Source organism: Poromitra crassiceps, assembly GCF_964638095.1.
Source record: "Poromitra crassiceps genome assembly, chromosome: 2".
In the NCBI taxonomy this organism is placed as follows: domain Eukaryota; kingdom Metazoa; phylum Chordata; class Actinopteri; order Beryciformes; family Melamphaidae; genus Poromitra; species Poromitra crassiceps.
The window spans coordinates 105,571,390-105,590,656 of record NC_139624.1 but is presented as its reverse complement, the minus strand read 5'-3'; the positions used below and the strand labels follow the sequence as shown (position 1 = coordinate 105,590,656).

Below are 19,267 nucleotides of genomic sequence, written 5' to 3'. Positions count from 1 at the left end.
TTATTTTTACAGTGCACACAGTGTCCGCGGTGTGGTGAAAAGAGGGCAAGAGAGGAAATTAAAACAGAAGTGGATTTATAGTTAGAAAGAGTGCTAAAAAAGAGAGATTTTTTTTTTTTTTTTTTTTTTTTTCTGAAAAAATCCATAGATAAGACGCACCGTTATATAAGCCGCAGGGGCCAAAAAACGGGAAAAAAGCCGCGGCTTATAGTCCGGAATTTACGGTAATCAGTATTTAGTAGTTACAGCTACTGTATTATTATTCCACACTACAGCACATTGACCATAGTATGCTCAGTAGTGGAAGTCCCTACATGTATGCATAATCAGTATTTTAGTAGTTACAGCTACTGTATTATTATTCCACACTACAGCACATTGACCATAGTATGCTCAGTAGTGGAAGTCCCTACATGTATGCATAATCAGTATTTTAGTAGTTACAGCTACTGTATTATTATTCCACACTACAGCACATTGACCATAGTATGCTCAGTAGTGGAAGTCCCTACATGTATGCATAATCAGTATTTAGTAGTTACAGCTACTGTATTATTATTCCACACTACAGCACATTGACCATAGTATGCTCAGTAGTGGAAGTCCCTACATGTATGCATAATCAGTATTTAGTAGTTACAGCTACTGTATTATTATTCCACACTACAGCACATTGACCATAGTATGCTCAGTAGTGGAAGTCCCTACATGTATGCATAATCAGTATTTTAGTAGTTACAGCTACTGTATTATTATTCCACACTACAGCACATTGACCATAGTATGCTCAGTAGTGGAAGTCCCTACATGTATGCATAATCAGTATTTTAGTAGTTACAGCTACTGTATTATTATTCCACACTACAGCACATTGACCATAGTATGCTCAGTAGTGGAAGTCCCTACATGTATGCATAATCAGTATTTTAGTAGTTACACCTACTGTATTATTATTCCACACTACAGCACATTGACCATAGTATGCTCAGTAGTGGAAGTCCCTACATGTATGCATAATCAGTATTTTAGTAGTTACAGCTACTGTATTATTATTCCACACTACAGCACATTGACCATAGTATGCTCAGTAGTGGAAGTCCCTACATGTATGCATAATCAGTATTTAGTAGTTACAGCTACTGTATTATTATTCCACACTACAGCACATTGACCATAGTATGCTCAGTAGTGGAAGTCCCTACATGTATGCATAATCAGTATTTAGTAGTTACAGCTACTGTATTATTATTCCACACTACAGCACATTGACCATAGTATGCTCAGTAGTGGAAGTCCCTACATGTATGCATAATCAGTATTTAGTAGTTACAGCTACTGTATTATTATTCCACACTACAGCACATTGACCATAGTATGCTCAGTAGTGGAAGTCCCTACATGTATGCATAATCAGTATTTTAGTAGTTACAGCTACTGTATTATTATTCCACACTACAGCACATTGACCATAGTATGCTCAGTAGTGGAAGTCCCTACATGTATGCATAATCAGTATTTAGTAGTTACAGCTACTGTATTATTATTCCACACTACAGCACATTGACCATAGTATGCTCAGTAGTGGAAGTCCCTACATGTATGCATAATCAGTATTTAGTAGTTACAGCTACTGTATTATTATTCCACACTACAGCACATTGACCATAGTATGCTCAGTAGTGGAAGTCCCTACATGTATGCATAATCAGTATTTAGTAGTTACAGCTACTGTATTATTATTCCACACTACAGCACATTGACCATAGTATGCTCAGTAGTGGAAGTCCCTACATGTATGCATAATCAGTATTTAGTAGTTACACCTACTGTATTATTATTCCACACTACAGCACATTGACCATAGTATGCTCAGTAGTGGAAGTCCCTACATGTATGCATAATCAGTATTTAGTAGTTACAGCTACTGTATTATTATTCCACACTACAGCACATTGACCATAGTATGCTCAGTAGTGGAAGTCCCTACATGTATGCATAATCAGTATTTAGTAGTTACAGCTACTGTATTATTATTCCACACTACAGCACATTGACCATAGTATGCTCAGTAGTGGAAGTCCCTACATGTATGCATAATCAGTATTTAGTAGTTACAGCTACTGTATTATTATTCCACACTACAGCACATTGACCATAGTATGCTCAGTAGTGGAAGTCCCTACATGTATGCATAATCAGTATTTAGTAGTTACAGCTACTGTATTATTATTCCACACTACAGCACATTGACCATAGTATGCTCAGTAGTGGAAGTCCCTACATGTATGTATAATCAGTATTTAGTAGTTACAGCTACTGTATTATTATTCCACACTACAGCACATTGACCATAGTATGCTCAGTAGTGGAAGTCCCTACATGTATGCATAATCAGTATTTAGTAGTTACACCTACTGTATTATTATTCCACACTACAGCACATTGACCATAGTATGCTCAGTAGTGGAAGTCCCTACATGTATGCATAATCAGTATTTAGTAGTTACAGCTACTGTATTATTATTCCACACTACAGCACATTGACCATAGTATGCTCAGTAGTGGAAGTCCCTACATGTATGCATAATCAGTATTTTAGTAGTTACAGCTACTGTATTATTATTCCACGCTACAGCACATTGACCATAGTATGCTCAGTAGTGGAAGTCCCTACATGTATGCATAATCAGTATTTAGTAGTTACAGCTACTGTATTATTATTCCACACTACAGCACATTGACCATAGTATGCTCAGTAGTGGAAGTCCCTACATGTATGCATAATCAGTATTTAGTAGTTACACCTACTGTATTATTATTCCACACTACAGCACATTGACCATAGTATGCTCAGTAGTGGAAGTCCCTACATGTATGCATAATCAGTATTTAGTAGTTACAGCTACTGTATTATTATTCCACACTACAGCACATTGACCATAGTATGCTCAGTAGTGGAAGTCCCTACATGTATGCATAATCAGTATTTTAGTAGTTACACCTACTGTATTATTATTCCACACTACAGCACATTGACCATAGTATGCTCAGTAGTGGAAGTCCCTACATGTATGCATAATCAGTATTTAGTAGTTACAGCTACTGTATTATTATTCCACACTACAGCACATTGACCATAGTATGCTCAGTAGTGGAAGTCCCTACATGTATGCATAATCAGTATTTAGTAGTTACAGCTACTGTATTATTATTCCACACTACAGCACATTGACCATAGTATGCTCAGTAGTGGAAGTCCCTACATGTATGCATAATCAGTATTTAGTAGTTACACCTACTGTATTATTATTCCACACTACAGCACATTGACCATAGTATGCTCAGTAGTGGAAGTCCCTACATGTATGTATAATCAGTATTTAGTAGTTACACAGCTACTGTATTATTATTCCACACTACAGCACATTGACCATAGTATGCTCAGTAGTGGAAGTCCCTACATGTATGCATAATCAGTATTTAGTAGTTACACCTACTGTATTATTATTCCACACTACAGCACATTGACCATAGTATGCTCAGTAGTGGAAGTCCCTACATGTATGCATAATCAGTATTTAGTAGTTACACCTACTGTATTATTATTCCACACTACAGCACATTGACCATAGTATGCTCAGTAGTGGAAGTCCCTACATGTATGCATAATCAGTATTTAGTAGTTACAGCTACTGTATTATTATTCCACACTACAGCACATTGACCATAGTATGCTCAGTAGTGGAAGTCCCTAGATGTATGCATAATCAGTATTTAGTAGTTACACCTACTGTATTATTATTCCACACTACAGCACATTGACCATAGTATGCTCAGTAGTGGAAGTCCCTACATGTATGCATAATCAGTATTTAGTAGTTACAGCTACTGTATTATTATTCCACACTACAGCACATTGACCATAGTATGCTCAGTAGTGGAAGTCCCTACATGTATGCATAATCAGTATTTAGTAGTTACAGCTACTGTATTATTATTCCACACTACAGCACATTGACCATAGTATGCTCAGTAGTGGAAGTCCCTACATGTATGCATAATCAGTATTTAGTAGTTATAGCTACTGTATTATTATTCCACACTACAGCACATTGACCATAGTATGCTCAGTAGTGGAAGTCCCTACATGTATGCATAATCAGTATTTAGTAGTTACAGCTACTGTATTATTATTCCACACTACAGCACATTGACCATAGTATGCTCAGTAGTGGAAGTCCCTACATGTATGCATAATCAGTATTTAGTAGTTATAGCTACTGTATTATTATTCCACACTACAGCACATTGACCATAGTATGCTCAGTAGTGGAAGTCCCTACATGTATGTATAATCAGTATTTAGTAGTTACAGCTACTGTATTATTATTCCACACTACAGCACATTGACCATAGTATGCTCAGTAGTGGAAGTCCCTACATGTATGCATAATCAGTATTTAGTAGTTACAGCTACTGTATTATTATTCCACACTACAGCACATTGACCATAGTATGCTCAGTAGTGGAAGTCCCTACATGTATGCATAATCAGTATTTAGTAGTTACAGCTACTGTATTATTATTCCACACTACAGCACATTGACCATAGTATGCTCAGTAGTGGAAGTCCCTACATGTATGCATAATCAGTATTTAGTAGTTACAGCTACTGTATTATTATTCCACACTACAGCACATTGACCATAGTATGCTCAGTAGTGGAAGTCCCTACATGTATGCATAATCAGTATTTAGTAGTTACAGCTACTGTATTATTATTCCACACTACAGCACATTGACCATAGTATGCTCAGTAGTGGAAGTCCCTACATGTATGCATAATCAGTATTTAGTAGTTACAGCTACTGTATTATTATTCCACACTACAGCACATTGACCATAGTATGCTCAGTAGTGGAAGTCCCTACATGTATGCATAATCAGTATTTAGTAGTTACAGCTACTGTATTATTATTCCACACTACAGCACATTGACCATAGTATGCTCAGTAGTGGAAGTCCCTACATGTATGCATAATCAGTATTTAGTAGTTACACCTACTGTATTATTATTCCACACTACAGCACATTGACCATAGTATGCTCAGTAGTGGAAGTCCCTACATGTATGCATAATCAGTATTTAGTAGTTACAGCTACTGTATTATTATTCCACACTACAGCACATTGACCATAGTATGCTCAGTAGTGGAAGTCCCTACATGTATGTATAATCAGTATTTAGTAGTTACACAGCTACTGTATTATTATTCCACACTACAGCACATTGACCATAGTATGCTCAGTAGTGGAAGTCCCTACATGTATGCATAATCAGTATTTAGTAGTTACAGCTACTGTATTATTATTCCACACTACAGCACATTGACCATAGTATGCTCAGTAGTGGAAGTCCCTACATGTATGCATAATCAGTATTTAGTAGTTACAGCTACTGTATTATTATTCCACACTACAGCACATTGACCATAGTATGCTCAGTAGTGGAAGTCCCTACATGTATGTATAATCAGTATTTAGTAGTTACACAGCTACTGTATTATTATTCCACACTACAGCACATTGACCATAGTATGCTCAGTAGTGGAAGTCCCTACATGTATGCATAATCAGTATTTAGTAGTTACAGCTACTGTATTATTATTCCACACTACAGCACATTGACCATAGTATGCTCAGTAGTGGAAGTCCCTACATGTATGTATAATCAGTATTTAGTAGTTACACAGCTACTGTATTATTATTCCACACTACAGCACATTGACCATAGTATGCTCAGTAGTGGAAGTCCCTACATGTATGCATAATCAGTATTTAGTAGTTACAGCTACTGTATTATTATTCCACACTACAGCACATTGACCATAGTATGCTCAGTAGTGGAAGTCCCTACATGTATGCATAATCAGTATTTAGTAGTTACAGCTACTGTATTATTATTCCACACTACAGCACATTGACCATAGTATGCTCAGTAGTGGAAGTCCCTACATGTATGTATAATCAGTATTTAGTAGTTACACAGCTACTGTATTATTATTCCACACTACAGCACATTGACCATAGTATGCTCAGTAGTGGAAGTCCCTACATGTATGCATAATCAGTATTTAGTAGTTACAGCTACTGTATTATTATTCCACACTACAGCACATTGACCATAGTATGCTCAGTAGTGGAAGTCCCTACATGTATGCATAATCAGTATTTAGTAGTTACAGCTACTGTATTATTATTCCACACTACAGCACATTGACCATAGTATGCTCAGTAGTGGAAGTGCCTACATGTATGTATAATCAGTATTTAGTAGTTACACAGCTACTGTATTATTATTCCACACTACAGCACATTGACCATAGTATGCTCAGTAGTGGAAGTCCCTACATGTATGCATAATCAGTATTTAGTAGTTACAGCTACTGTATTATTATTCCACACTACAGCACATTGACCATAGTATGCTCAGTAGTGGAAGTCCCTACATGTATGCATAATCAGTATTTAGTAGTTACAGCTACTGAATCATTGACAGTGGTGTTAGGTGGTACTTAGACCTGAATTAGCAGTATAGTATTAGTCATCCTAAAAAATAAAAATAAAAATCCTAATAAATTTTGTTTTGACCTAATTTTATTGTTGTCTATAGAGTTAGTTCCACCTCTGCGCAGATTCCCCCGCTCTCTTCTCTCTCTCCCCCTCAGGTGTCCTTCACTGGCCTGACGTACACCCCCGCCGCTGCAGCCCTAGGTCCGGCCGTCATCGCCCTAGCCACCTGCCGCTACTCCTTCTACTGTCTGACACCCCGGGCTCTTCACCACCACCGACCCCTATCCTCATCATCCTGGTCACCTGCCTGCCTAAGGGAAGGGGGGGGGCGCCCCCCCAGCCCCCCCCCCCGCCGCCTCATCATCACCTCCAACTCCTATCCTCCCCTCCTCTTAATCATCACCTCCGACTCCTATCCTCCCCTCCCCTCCTCTTAATCCATGTCACCAACGCGGACTCATGGATTCCTCAGATCATCCTCATGGAACTCCCAATCTTGTTACCCTTTTTGTCACCTAGTTAATTAACTAGTATTCTCTAAACCTACGAACACTTAAAGACTGCATTTTCTATTTCTTTTTGGACTCTATTTTTTAGATTTTCAACTCCCTTCCCTGATCTTAGGATAATTTAAAAATTACATTTTTATATCCCTTCTGTTGGACTCTTTTTACATTTTCAATTTTCTGTTCTCTTGTACATTTTATTTCCATATTAAACCATTCACAGAGTTTCATTATCGGAAACTCTGTGCATGGTTTAGCCCGGCATCTCTCGGCCTGTCTCGGAGGGGAGTCCCCAGACGGGGGTCCGCTGCTGTGGCCTGGTGGGTGGGCCCGTCCCCCGCGTGGCCTGCTCTCACGCTCTCAGTCACTATGCTGGTGGCTGGGGGCTGGGGGGGCGGGTCGCGTGGGGGCTGGGTCCGCCTGGGCCGCAGCAATTGGCCCCTAGCACAACGACCTCACAAGGTTCCTCCTCAGCCAAGTCACTGGGGCAATCCATGCGGCGATCCATATGGTGGAAAGGTTTTCTTGCGTTCACTGGGGGTGAGGGGGTGCCGCTGTGTCCCGGCCTGGCCTTCCCTCCCACGCCATATGTGGGCGGGGGCCGGGTCGGGGGGCATCGGTGCTCTTCATCACTGGTCGAGGGCTGCCGGTTGGTTTAGAACAGCTTAGGTAGGCGATAGATTAGCTACAGCCTAAGGCTGACCTGTTAGTGTTCAGGCTAAAATCAGACTAGAGCAGGGTAGGATAGGCCAGATTAGGCTGTAGATTAGCTAGATACTATGTCCCAGTTAGCTCTGGTTAATGCTTAGAGTAGTCAGTTGTCCCCCCTCTCTTTCCCCCTTTCCCCGCTTCTTCCCTTCTTCCCCCTTCTTGTTCTCCTCTCTTTCCATGCTCTTTCCTCCCCCACATCCCACCGCCCCCCCCTCCCTTCTCCTGCTCTCTCCTCATTCTCCCCCCCTCTGCTCCTTCCTCTTCCTCCTCTTCTCCCCTATTTTCCTGAATCCCTGCCACTTCCTGCTCTCCCTTCTCTCACATTCCCCCTGCTCTCCTTCCCCTGCACCCTCCCACCCCTCCTTCTCTGCCTCTCTGTCCTCCCCCCTCTCTCACATTCCCCCTGCACCCTCCCACCTCTCCTTCTCTGTCCTCTCCTCCTCCACATTTCCCATTTTCCCCCCACCCTCGCCCTAATCCGGGCCCGTATCCTACTCCCTCCCTCCACCCTAGACCCTACCTCTACTCTCTGTCCTCCCCCCTCTCTCACATTCCCCCTGCTCTTCTTCCCCTGCTCTCCTTCCCCTGCACCTCTACTCTCTGTCCTCCCCCCTCTCTCACATTCCCCCTGCTCTCCTTCCCCTGCACCCTCCCACCTCTCCTTCTCTGTTCTTTCCTCCTCCACATTTCCCATTTTCTCCCCACCCTCGCCCTAATCCGGGCCCGTATCCTACTCCCTCCCTCCACCCTAGACCCTACCTCTACTCTACCTCCCCTGTACCCTCACATTCCCACTGCTCTCCTTCCCCTGCGCCCCCCCACCTCTCCTTCTCTGTTCTCTCCTCCTCTCTGCCCTCTCCTCCCTCTCACATTCCCCCTGCTCTCCCTCCCCTGCACCCTCTCCTTCTCTGTTCTCTCCTCCTCCACATTTCCCATTTCTCCCCACCCTCGCCCTAATCCGGGCCCGTATCCTATTCCCTCCCCTCCCTCAACCCTAGACCCTATCCCTACCCTGGTTCTCCCTCCCCTGCACCCTCATCTCTCCTCCCCTGTTCTCTCCTCCTCCACATTTCCTATTTTCTCCCCACCTCCCCCCTCTCCTGCCTCCCTCCCTCCACCCTAGACCCTACCTCTACTCTACCTCCCCTGTACCCTTCCACCTCTCCTTCTCTGTTCTCTCCTCCTCTCTGTCCTCTCCCCTCTCTCACATTCCCACTGCTCTCCTTCCCCTGCGCCCTCCCACCTCCCCACATTTCCTATTTTCTCCCCACCTCCCCCCTCTCCTCCCTCCTCCCTCTCCCTCCCTCCTCCACTCTCCTGTTTTCTTCAAATGTTCAAATGTTATCTTTATTCTGTATATTCTTGTTATTGTGTGTTAGCTAGAATCAGCTAGACATACTTTCTGTGAAGCCCTCTGAGACATGCTTGTGAATTAGGGCTATATAAATAAACTTGACTTGACTTGACTTGTATTATTATTCCACACTACAGCACATTGACCATAGTATGCTCAGTAGTGGAAGTCCCTACATGTATGTATAATCAGTATTTAGTAGTTACAGCTACTGTATTATTATTCCACACTACAGCACATTGACCATAGTATGCTCAGTAGTGGAAGTCCCTACATGTATGCATAATCAGTATTTAGTAGTTACAGCTACTGTATTATTATTCCACACTACAGCACATTGACCATAGTATGCTCAGTAGTGGAAGTCCCTACATGTATGCATAATCAGTATTTAGTAGTTACAGCTACTGTATTATTATTCCACACTACAGCACATTGACCATAGTATGCTCAGTAGTGGAAGTCCCTACATGTATGCATAATCAGTATTTAGTAGTTACAGCTACTGTATTATTATTCCACACTACAGCACATTGACCATAGTATGCTCAGTAGTGGAAGTCCCTACATGTATGTATAATCAGTATTTAGTAGTTACAGCTACTGTATTATTATTCCACACTACAGCACATTGACCATAGTATGCTCAGTAGTGGAAGTCCCTACATGTATGCATAATCAGTATTTAGTAGTTATAGCTACTGTATTATTATTCCACACTACAGCACATTGACCATAGTATGCTCAGTAGTGGAAGTCCCTACATGTATGCATAATCAGTATTTAGTAGTTACAGCTACTGTATTATTATTCCACACTACAGCACATTGACCATAGTATGCTCAGTAGTGGAAGTCCCTACATGTATGCATAATCAGTATTTAGTAGTTACAGCTACTGTATTATTATTCCACACTACAGCACATTGACCATAGTATGCTCAGTAGTGGAAGTCCCTACATGTATGCATAATCAGTATTTAGTAGTTACAGCTACTGTATTATTATTCCACACTACAGCACATTGACCATAGTATGCTCAGTAGTGGAAGTCCCTACATGTATGCATAATCAGTATTTAGTAGTTACAGCTACTGTATTATTATTCCACACTACAGCACATTGACCATAGTATGCTCAGTAGTGGAAGTCCCTACATGTATGTATAATCAGTATTTAGTAGTTACAGCTACTGTATTATTATTCCACACTACAGCACATTGACCATAGTATGCTCAGTAGTGGAAGTCCCTACATGTATGCATAATCAGTATTTAGTAGTTACAGCTACTGTATTATTATTCCACACTACAGCACATTGACCATAGTATGCTCAGTAGTGGAAGTCCCTACATGTATGCATAATCAGTATTTAGTAGTTACACAGCTACTGAATTATTATTCCACACTACAGCACATTGACCATAGTATGCTCAGTAGTGGAAGTCCCTACATGTATGCATAATCAGTATTTAGTAGTTACACAGCTACTGTATTATTATTCCACACTACAGCACATTGACCATAGTATGCTCAGTAGTGGAAGTCCCTACATGTATGCATAATCAGTATTTAGTAGTTACAGCTACTGTATTATTATTCCACACTACAGCACATTGACCATAGTATGCTCAGTAGTGGAAGTCCCTACATGTATGCATAATCAGTATTTAGTAGTTACAGCTACTGTATTATTATTCCACACTACAGCACATTGACCATAGTATGCTCAGTAGTGGAAGTCCCTACATGTATGCATAATCAGTATTTAGTAGTTACAGCTACTGTATTATTATTCCACACTACAGCACATTGACCATAGTATGCTCAGTAGTGGAAGTCCCTACATGTATGCATAATCAGTATTTAGTAGTTACAGCTACTGTATTATTATTCCACACTACAGCACATTGACCATAGTATGCTCAGTAGTGGAAGTCCCTACATGTATGTATAATCAGTATTTTAGTAGTTACAGCTACTGTATTATTATTCCACACTACAGCACATTGACCATAGTATGCTCAGTAGTGGAAGTCCCTACATGTATGCATAATCAGTATTTAGTAGTTACAGCTACTGTATTATTATTCCACACTACAGCACATTGACCATAGTATGCTCAGTAGTGGAAGTCCCTACATGTATGTATAATCAGTATTTAGTAGTTACAGCTACTGTATTATTATTCCACACTACAGCACATTGACCATAGTATGCTCAGTAGTGGAAGTCCCTACATGTATGCATAATCAGTATTTAGTAGTTACACCTACTGTATTATTATTCCACACTACAGCACATTGACCATAGTATGCTCAGTAGTGGAAGTCCCTACATGTATGCATAATCAGTATTTAGTTACAGCAACCATGGCTGCATGGCGGCCTAGCGGTTAGGAAATGTCCCCTAACTGACAGCCAGGTCAGTGGTGTAATACCTGGAAAGAGCTCATGTGTCCGTCAATAGTCATGTGTCCTGTTAACATGTCCTTTAACAGGCCACTGAACCCCAACCTGCTTCCTCAATGTGAGTACTTCTGGATGACAGCTTCAGCTAGGCCTGGGTATGGATACCAGTACTATACCAGTAATAATTTAATTTATTCTGTTTTACCGCTTTACAGTATACCGCTCGACTTCACCATCACAGGCTCTATAGGTTGTAACGTTAGCTGATGCGGGAGTGGCACAATCACACGTCGCATTAAATCAAAGACATATTGTGGTGTTTTGGCTGCAAGCAAATGCATACAAATAGTATTTGTATAGATCTGTGTGTGTTATTTTTTTTAAATGATTGTAGGTATTATTTGACTGGAGAAATTTCGATACTGCTGGGTTATTCGATACCCAGCCCGACAGTATCTTCAACTAAAAGCCTAAAAATAATCTTGAAATAAAAGAGCACAGGGGAGAAAAGGCATTTGCTGAAGTGTTGAAGATGATGGGGAAATAGAGGAGAAGTGGCAGACAGGAAGAGGTGGTGGAGAGACTGTGAAGTTTACAATTAAGGTGTTTTGCTGACGCTTTTATCCAGAGCGACTTGGAGTGAAATGACTTAGGATGTTTTCTCACTGGCGCCCCGGTATCGTTCCCGAGCACACTTGTCCCCAAATTGACCCCAGGTTTGGAACGTTTGACGAGTGTGAACGTTGCGATGCGTTGTGCGCCCGGGTGCGAAACGGGGGAACCGTGACAGGATCCACTTGAAAAGGTGGTCTGGGGAGCGCTTTGGCGTGCCGGGGCACGGAACACTTGCGAGTGTGAAAGCCAACCGTTCCGAACCACATAGACAACACACGGGTGAGGATACACTGCAGGCATAGTTGATGACGTAAGGACACCCCGTTCCGTTTCCGAGCACAGAAGAAATGTTGTAATGTGAAAGCTGCAAAAGGTAGACAGGGACACGCACATCCAAAGGTTGGCCACACTGGGCCTGTGTAGGTCTTGAGGAAGGGCCAGTGTGGCCCGAAACGTCACGCTGTGTGCATAATTAAATAAAGAAACCTAACGGGAGCTCCTCTGGTGTGCGGACCATTATTTTTTCACTGTAATGTGAAAGCTGACCAGCGGGGGAGAGGGGGGGGGCAATCGTTCCCGGGTGCGGAACGGAACGAAAGCAATCGTTCCCAGTGTGAAAGCAGCCTTATATTCCCAACATTACAAGCAACCACTAGTATAGAGTACACAAATCAGTGGCACTGGCATAGCATGCGAACAGTAACTGTACTATACTTAATATACATGTGTTGTTGCTGTAGGACTGTCATGTAGGACAGAGAAGTGCTGGCTAAGGAAAGAAGAGCTGAGATGTCAAGAGGCTGAGTCAATGGATGGCTCGTCATCCGCCCAGCGTGACGTAAATGTCACCTCCAACACGCTGACTAATTAAGGCCTGTGACTCTGACGCCGGCTGCCTGCCAGAGCTTGGATTGGCATTCAAGAGAGAGGGCTATTCAGCACTGGGATGAGCACGAGTCACAACTGACCAATACCATCACTGTGCTCATTAGAGTCACAGAGTGCTATTCCGCTTAACAGACAATTCACTGATAGCCACAGGACGATGATGAGGGAGAAAAAAGATATTGGGTAGAGCATGGCATAAAGACTTTTCTTTTTCTTTTTGTACCCCCCCCCCCTCCGATTTTTTATCCCATTTTTACCCCCCATTAGTGCTAATTTAATTTATTTATCCTGGTTGCTACTCCACCCTCTGCCGATCTGGGGAGAGCCGAAACTGGCTCCATGCTTCCTCCGAGACATGGGCAGTTAGCCAGCCGCTTCTTTTCACCTGACAGGGGAAGCTTCACCGGTAGGACATAGCACGTGGGAGGTTCACGCTATTCCAACCAGTTCCCCTCCCTCCGAACAGGCGCCCCTAACGACCAGAGGAGGCACCACATTAGCAACCAGGATATTGCATGTTTTGGTGAGGGGTTCCTATATGAAGGAAACCCCCAGGGGGCATGGGGAGAACATAGGGCTGGGCGATTAATCAAATTTTAATCATGATTACGATTTGGGCTGTCCACGATTATGAAAACAAGATAATCGACATACAACGATTTTGCGGTGTGTTGTAAATCAAGCGCACCTCTTCCTTTGCAGCAGTGTGCTCGGCCCATCCCCCAAAGCCCAAAACACACACACACCGCTTCGTTTCAGCTCGAGTTGTGAATGACTGTCATGTGAACAGAGAGCCACAGCACGTTTCTCCTCCCCGCTTATTTCCGTGGTAGCACAAGAATAAGATGACAGAAGTCACAGAAAGACAGCCGCTGGTCGAGAAGAGAGGTAAAACAACGTATGTGGGGTGGAGACACTATGGTTTAAATGTCCACACATCAAGAGCGATGCAAATACTGTATACAGCACGGAATTGCGATGCGAGTTTTGACCCACCTGTCAATCACAGCCACAGACTTGGAACAAACAGTGCAAGATATGCGCGGTCGGAGGCAACACAACCTCTCCCTCTTTGTTTAAACACTTGAAATCCACTCACAAAGTGGTCTATGACCAAGCAATAAACGCTAAACGAACAAAAAGACAAAGCCCCATCTAGTTACTGCCACCGCATACAGTCATCGATTCAGGACACTCTTTACAATGCGACCGCATATTCAACAGCTAACGAGCTCACAGATAAACATTAACAATAGCCTATTATGAACCTAAACGTGTTATTGTAAGTCGCTTTGGATAAAAGCATCTGCCAAATGAGTAATTTAATGTAATGTAAACAAACGTTACTAGCGTTCTCATTTGGTTAGTTTTGAGGTTTAAGGACTACTGGTTCAGATGTTTACCAGCATATTGAATGTAGATTAATAGTTGCAGTTGGTTGTGGCACTTACACTGCAACATAGTAGGCCTACTGTATATTTATTTTAGTTTTTATTTTATTTCTAAATCTTTGCACTTTTATTATTTATTTGCACTTATTTATTTATTTTCAATTATATCTAAAATCCAAAGACATCCAATATTAAAAAGAAAAGCCAGTGTAAATGTTCAATAAATTCATGATGTTCTCAATGTCAATGAGTAATCGTGTTAAATAATCGTGATCTCAATATCAATCAAAATAATCATGATTATGATTTTTGCCATAATCGAGCAGCCCTAGGAGAACATGCAAACTCCACACAGAAAGGCCCTTTTGACGACCCCACCCGGGCGGTGGGCACTCGAGGACATGCGGACGGGCACGCATTCCTTCAGCGCTCACAGCGTCCCAGGTGAGAATCGAACCCAGGACCATCTAGCTGTGAGGCGACAGCGCTTACCACTGAGCCACCATGCCCCCATGGCATAAAGACTTAACATTGCGCTCCATATGACATATAAGATCCAGAATGGATCAGGGCTTTCATTATGGGAACATGGCTTTGTATCCCATTGTGGTCTGCAGCAATCATTGGATCAATCTGGGAACCCAGAGTCTATTTTTATTTGAAAAATAGACTCTGGGACAGCCCTAGATTCAGCCCTAGACAGACCCTTTTCCAGATTCCTGTACGCGAGAGCGCCTCTCCTGCCACCTTCACTTCCTTTTCCGCGTCCGTTCATAGAAGACGTCAACTCCTCTCACAACAAAGTGGAAAATTACTGGAGGTGTAGTGACTAGTAGTAGTATCACCAAAGTCGCGGTGGAAATTGCTATTTAGACTGTAAAGAGTGGAGCACGGACACGGAAAAGGAAGTGTGTTTTGCGTTAACGTTATTAGAAACGGAAAAGGAAAAGGAAGTACTGCTCTGTACAGGAAGCTGGGAAAAAAGGTAGGGCTGTCCCAGAGTCTGTTCCTAGTAGGGATGCACATTTTCCACAAATTCCGGAATCGATCATTGGTAACGTTAACGATCAATCAATCGAGTAATTGTAATTAAAAATATAAAAATTTCCAAACAATATCAGATGCGTTTTTTCCTCAATAAAACCTTTATTTATACAGCAGCAAAATATTGTATATTTCTCACAGCATTGCATAGCATAGCCTACGCTATTAAACATAGAAAAACGTAGAGGCATAACTTTTAGACATGTCAACATTTGGCCAGAATCCGCGCCGCGGCCGCTGCCTGGGTCTAACAGGGGCTCACTTACCGCAGATTGTTTAGTTTTTCTGCTTGCCGCATCGCAGCTCTTAAACGCTGATGACGAGTTGCACAGCTCCAGTCCAGGTGAGACTAGGATCCAGGCAATTTATCCGAATGTACACTGATGATGGCCTAAGGCTGAAACGCGTCTGTTTTGCCATTAATAAAAAAACTCAAGATTTACTCTAATTCGAGTGCTGTTGCCTACCTCTGTTAATTTATCCGAATGAACATTGTTCAAGTGATTGTTGTTGTAGGTGTACACCGGCATCATGTCTTTTTCTATAACCCCGCAGATCGATTGGGTTATTTTTTCTGCTCGTCGTGCGTCGCAACTCTTCCTCTTCCTCTGAGCTGATCCTCTGAGCTGATCACCATGCTCCAGGTTTGAGGAAGAGGATCCAGCCAATTTATCCGAATGAACACTGTTCAAGTGATAGAGCATTGATGTTGTCGTGTTGTAGCTGTACACCGATTCACAGTATTTAGCGTACATATGGCAGTTTCTCCTCCTTTCTTATGACTTGTCTGAAAAGGGCTATAGTGATGTAGCTGAGTGTCCGGGTCCGCCTATTACTTACACTTTGTTAATAAAACAATAAAGTTTAAACGAGAGAGTCAGGCTGTAACGTTATAATACGCTTCCACATTTATTCTCAGACAGCTAACGCTAGCTGTAAAGACAGGTGATCTAGCAATCTGGTTTTGGCTAGTACACTCATCTACAACAAGCTTCACTCTTCTTCCCCACAATTCCTGTTCTACGGCAACTCTCAAGGGGACAAACACAGAGCCTCGCATACACACTGAACAGTCTGTTACAGTGATAGCATTGCGCCCTCTGGAGGATCATTGAAAAATGATTTGAAAACACAGTTCTACTCACAGAATGCACGTTGCTTTTTGTTTTGTTTTGATCGAGTACATTTTCACATGCTCGAGTATTTAGCTCCCTGCCTAGCTAGCATGTCATGGTACCAATGGATGACTTAGGTCAGGGGTGTTCAAAGTCTGAGACTGTGGGCCTCCCCCCAGACAAAGCTTGGAAAAAGGAGCCCCATCTCGCTCAATTCCTGAATGTCTATGGGATCATGATTATGTTATTTGATCGCATAGATACTCAACATTTGTGCCAAGACAGCCTGATATTGCTGTTTGACATTCTTCCTGGGACTCTGGGAAAGTGGGACGAACTGTCAAATTCCCCAAAACTACTAGCTCTGAACTATCTCTTTAAGCAAATCACACACATTTAGGCCATTCTATGATATCTACTAAGGCTATAAGTTAGTCCTGTGCTATCTTGTGCAGTATCTAGCCATGTTGAGTTTGATGAATAGGGACTCTTCATCACTTGCATATTGACTTCAGATCATGTTGGAGTTCTCTGCACCAACAAACACGAAGAGAGGAACACCACTCGATAAATCAATCTCATGTTATATTCATGTGCACCTCAATCCATGTTTTACCTCTCCTGCTTTGTACAGCAGGAGAGTCTGCAACCTCAGCCATCTGCACAATGCCTGAGACACAAAGGCTTGTGTAGATAGCAATTTGATAGCTACATGAAAGCATTAGCTGGTAAACTGAATAAAATGAATAGTGCCAAGAAGGAAGTTACAATGCTGCAAAATGCAGTAAAAATAGGAAAAAGGAGTGAAGATGGGAATTGGTTTGCAATGCACAAAAAAGGCAGTACAACTGAGACTGACAATAATGACAGCAAAGACTGGAAAATACATTCTGATGCAATCAGAAGACAATGGAATAGTTTATGGTGAAAATAAACAGACAAATAGAAGTCAAATGTGCAAACAGAACAGCGACTTTCCTTGTGTTCATGTTTCAGCACCATGGAGAGAGACAACAGCGGGCAAAGATATGTGTTTCAGTGCCACAGACAGCGCTGTTAAAATCACTGAATATTTGGCAGCATTTTGCAGGCTTAAGCAAGTGCACTGAATGGATTATACTATAGTCATTATGAAGAGCCAGTCTAACCCCACTTAAACCCCAGACAGAAACAAATCCTTTCAAGTAAGCAAACATCTTTGATAGATTGTCCTGGCAATTTGACAAGACACTACTATGTTTTGTAAGCATGCATTAAAGCCAGTTTGAAGAAAACGCAAAGGGCTGACCATAGTCTCGCTTGCCAGTCTCTCCCTACAAGTCTGGCAAGCAAGACTAGGCTGACCATAATTGCATCAGATCCTCACAAAACTGATCGCTGGGATATTCTATTGATTCAACCTTTATGTAACCAGGTTAGTCCACATGAAATTAAGAATCAAGTTGAAACCTGGCCAAACAAAACACAGCATCACAGGCGCACGCACGCACACACACACACACACGCCCCCACACACACACACACACACACACACACACACAAATCGCAGACCAACAACATACACAGTAGCCTATGACTTGCCAACTGCTACACGAACAGAGACAGTGCCACTGAGCATTGATTGGCTTGGAAGAGACATAAGTGACACGTCATCTATTGACATCCCAGCGAATTGGCGCAATCACGTTTGACAACTTCGGCTTACAATAAGTTCATTTATCTAACTGCATGAGAAATGTATTGCAATAAATGTAATTACAGTAAGTAGGCTACTACATGTAGACTGGGGGGGGGGGGTCTGTTATACAGTAAGTAGGCTACTACATGTAGACTGGGGGGGGGGTCTGTTATGGGTTCTCCACTCAAATCGATTAGGCTACTGAGTACTATTGATTAATACCATGTAGCCTATCGAAGCGGATAGGCACCGCTAATTATGCAAATCGCCTGATGAAGTGGACAAGCACAGGGGGTCATATTCTACAAGTGTGTTTCTTACATCCTCGTCTTCGCGTTGCCGCCGGTACTGGTGTACTTGGCTGTAGGGTCTCTGGATCCTCGCAGACGCAGCCGTCTTGTCCTCGACATGCTGTCCCTGCTGCTGCTGCTGCTGCTGCTGCCCGAGGAGGAGGCTCGCCTCGGGAGGGTTAGGAAACGACTGATTTGTCTCGATCTTGCCGGTGAATCTCTGATACAGCGAAGCCATTACGAATAGCCTATACTTGTTAAAAAAGAATATGAAATGGAAAAAAAAATAACTTAGCGAGTCTGTTTTCTCGGTGCGCGTCAATCAAGAACGCCCCCAAAAGTCCAAATTCTGGAGGTGAATGAATAATGGCTGAGGCAATTCGATTAGTTATTTAATTAGTTCAGTCGAGAGGAACAAAGAAAAAACAACAAAAATAAACAAACAAAAAGGAAATCAGTCCACGCCTTGCTCTGAATTCACAGCACGTAGTTCAGCTCACTGGATTTTGGGGGGAGACTGCTTTCATCACAGCCACGACGTCTCTGCCCTTACCCCCAACTTGATGCCAAAAAAAACAGATGTAGGTTACAGTAGTAGGCTGCATGAAGCGATGCTTATCCAGACCCGAAAGACAGGAGAGAGAGAGCCCCAGCGACATCCCTCCCCCCGGGATAAAGTGGCCGCTGATAAC

General features: G+C 42.4%; 1 protein-coding gene across 1 annotated transcript in view; it reads right to left on the bottom strand.

The window, feature by feature from the left end:
* Window positions 1-18,813, bottom strand: part of LOC310795380 (A-type potassium channel modulatory protein DPP6-like) — a gene marked incomplete at both ends in the record, with an annotated part of 310,720 nt that extends 291,907 nt beyond the window's left edge. Inside the window, one exon of the mRNA XM_083657412.1 lies at window positions 18,607-18,813. Coding sequence (XP_083513538.1) covers window positions 18,607-18,813 — 207 coding nt within the window. The remainder of the gene's footprint in view (window positions 1-18,606) is intronic.
* Window positions 18,814-19,267: the final 454 nt, after the last annotated feature.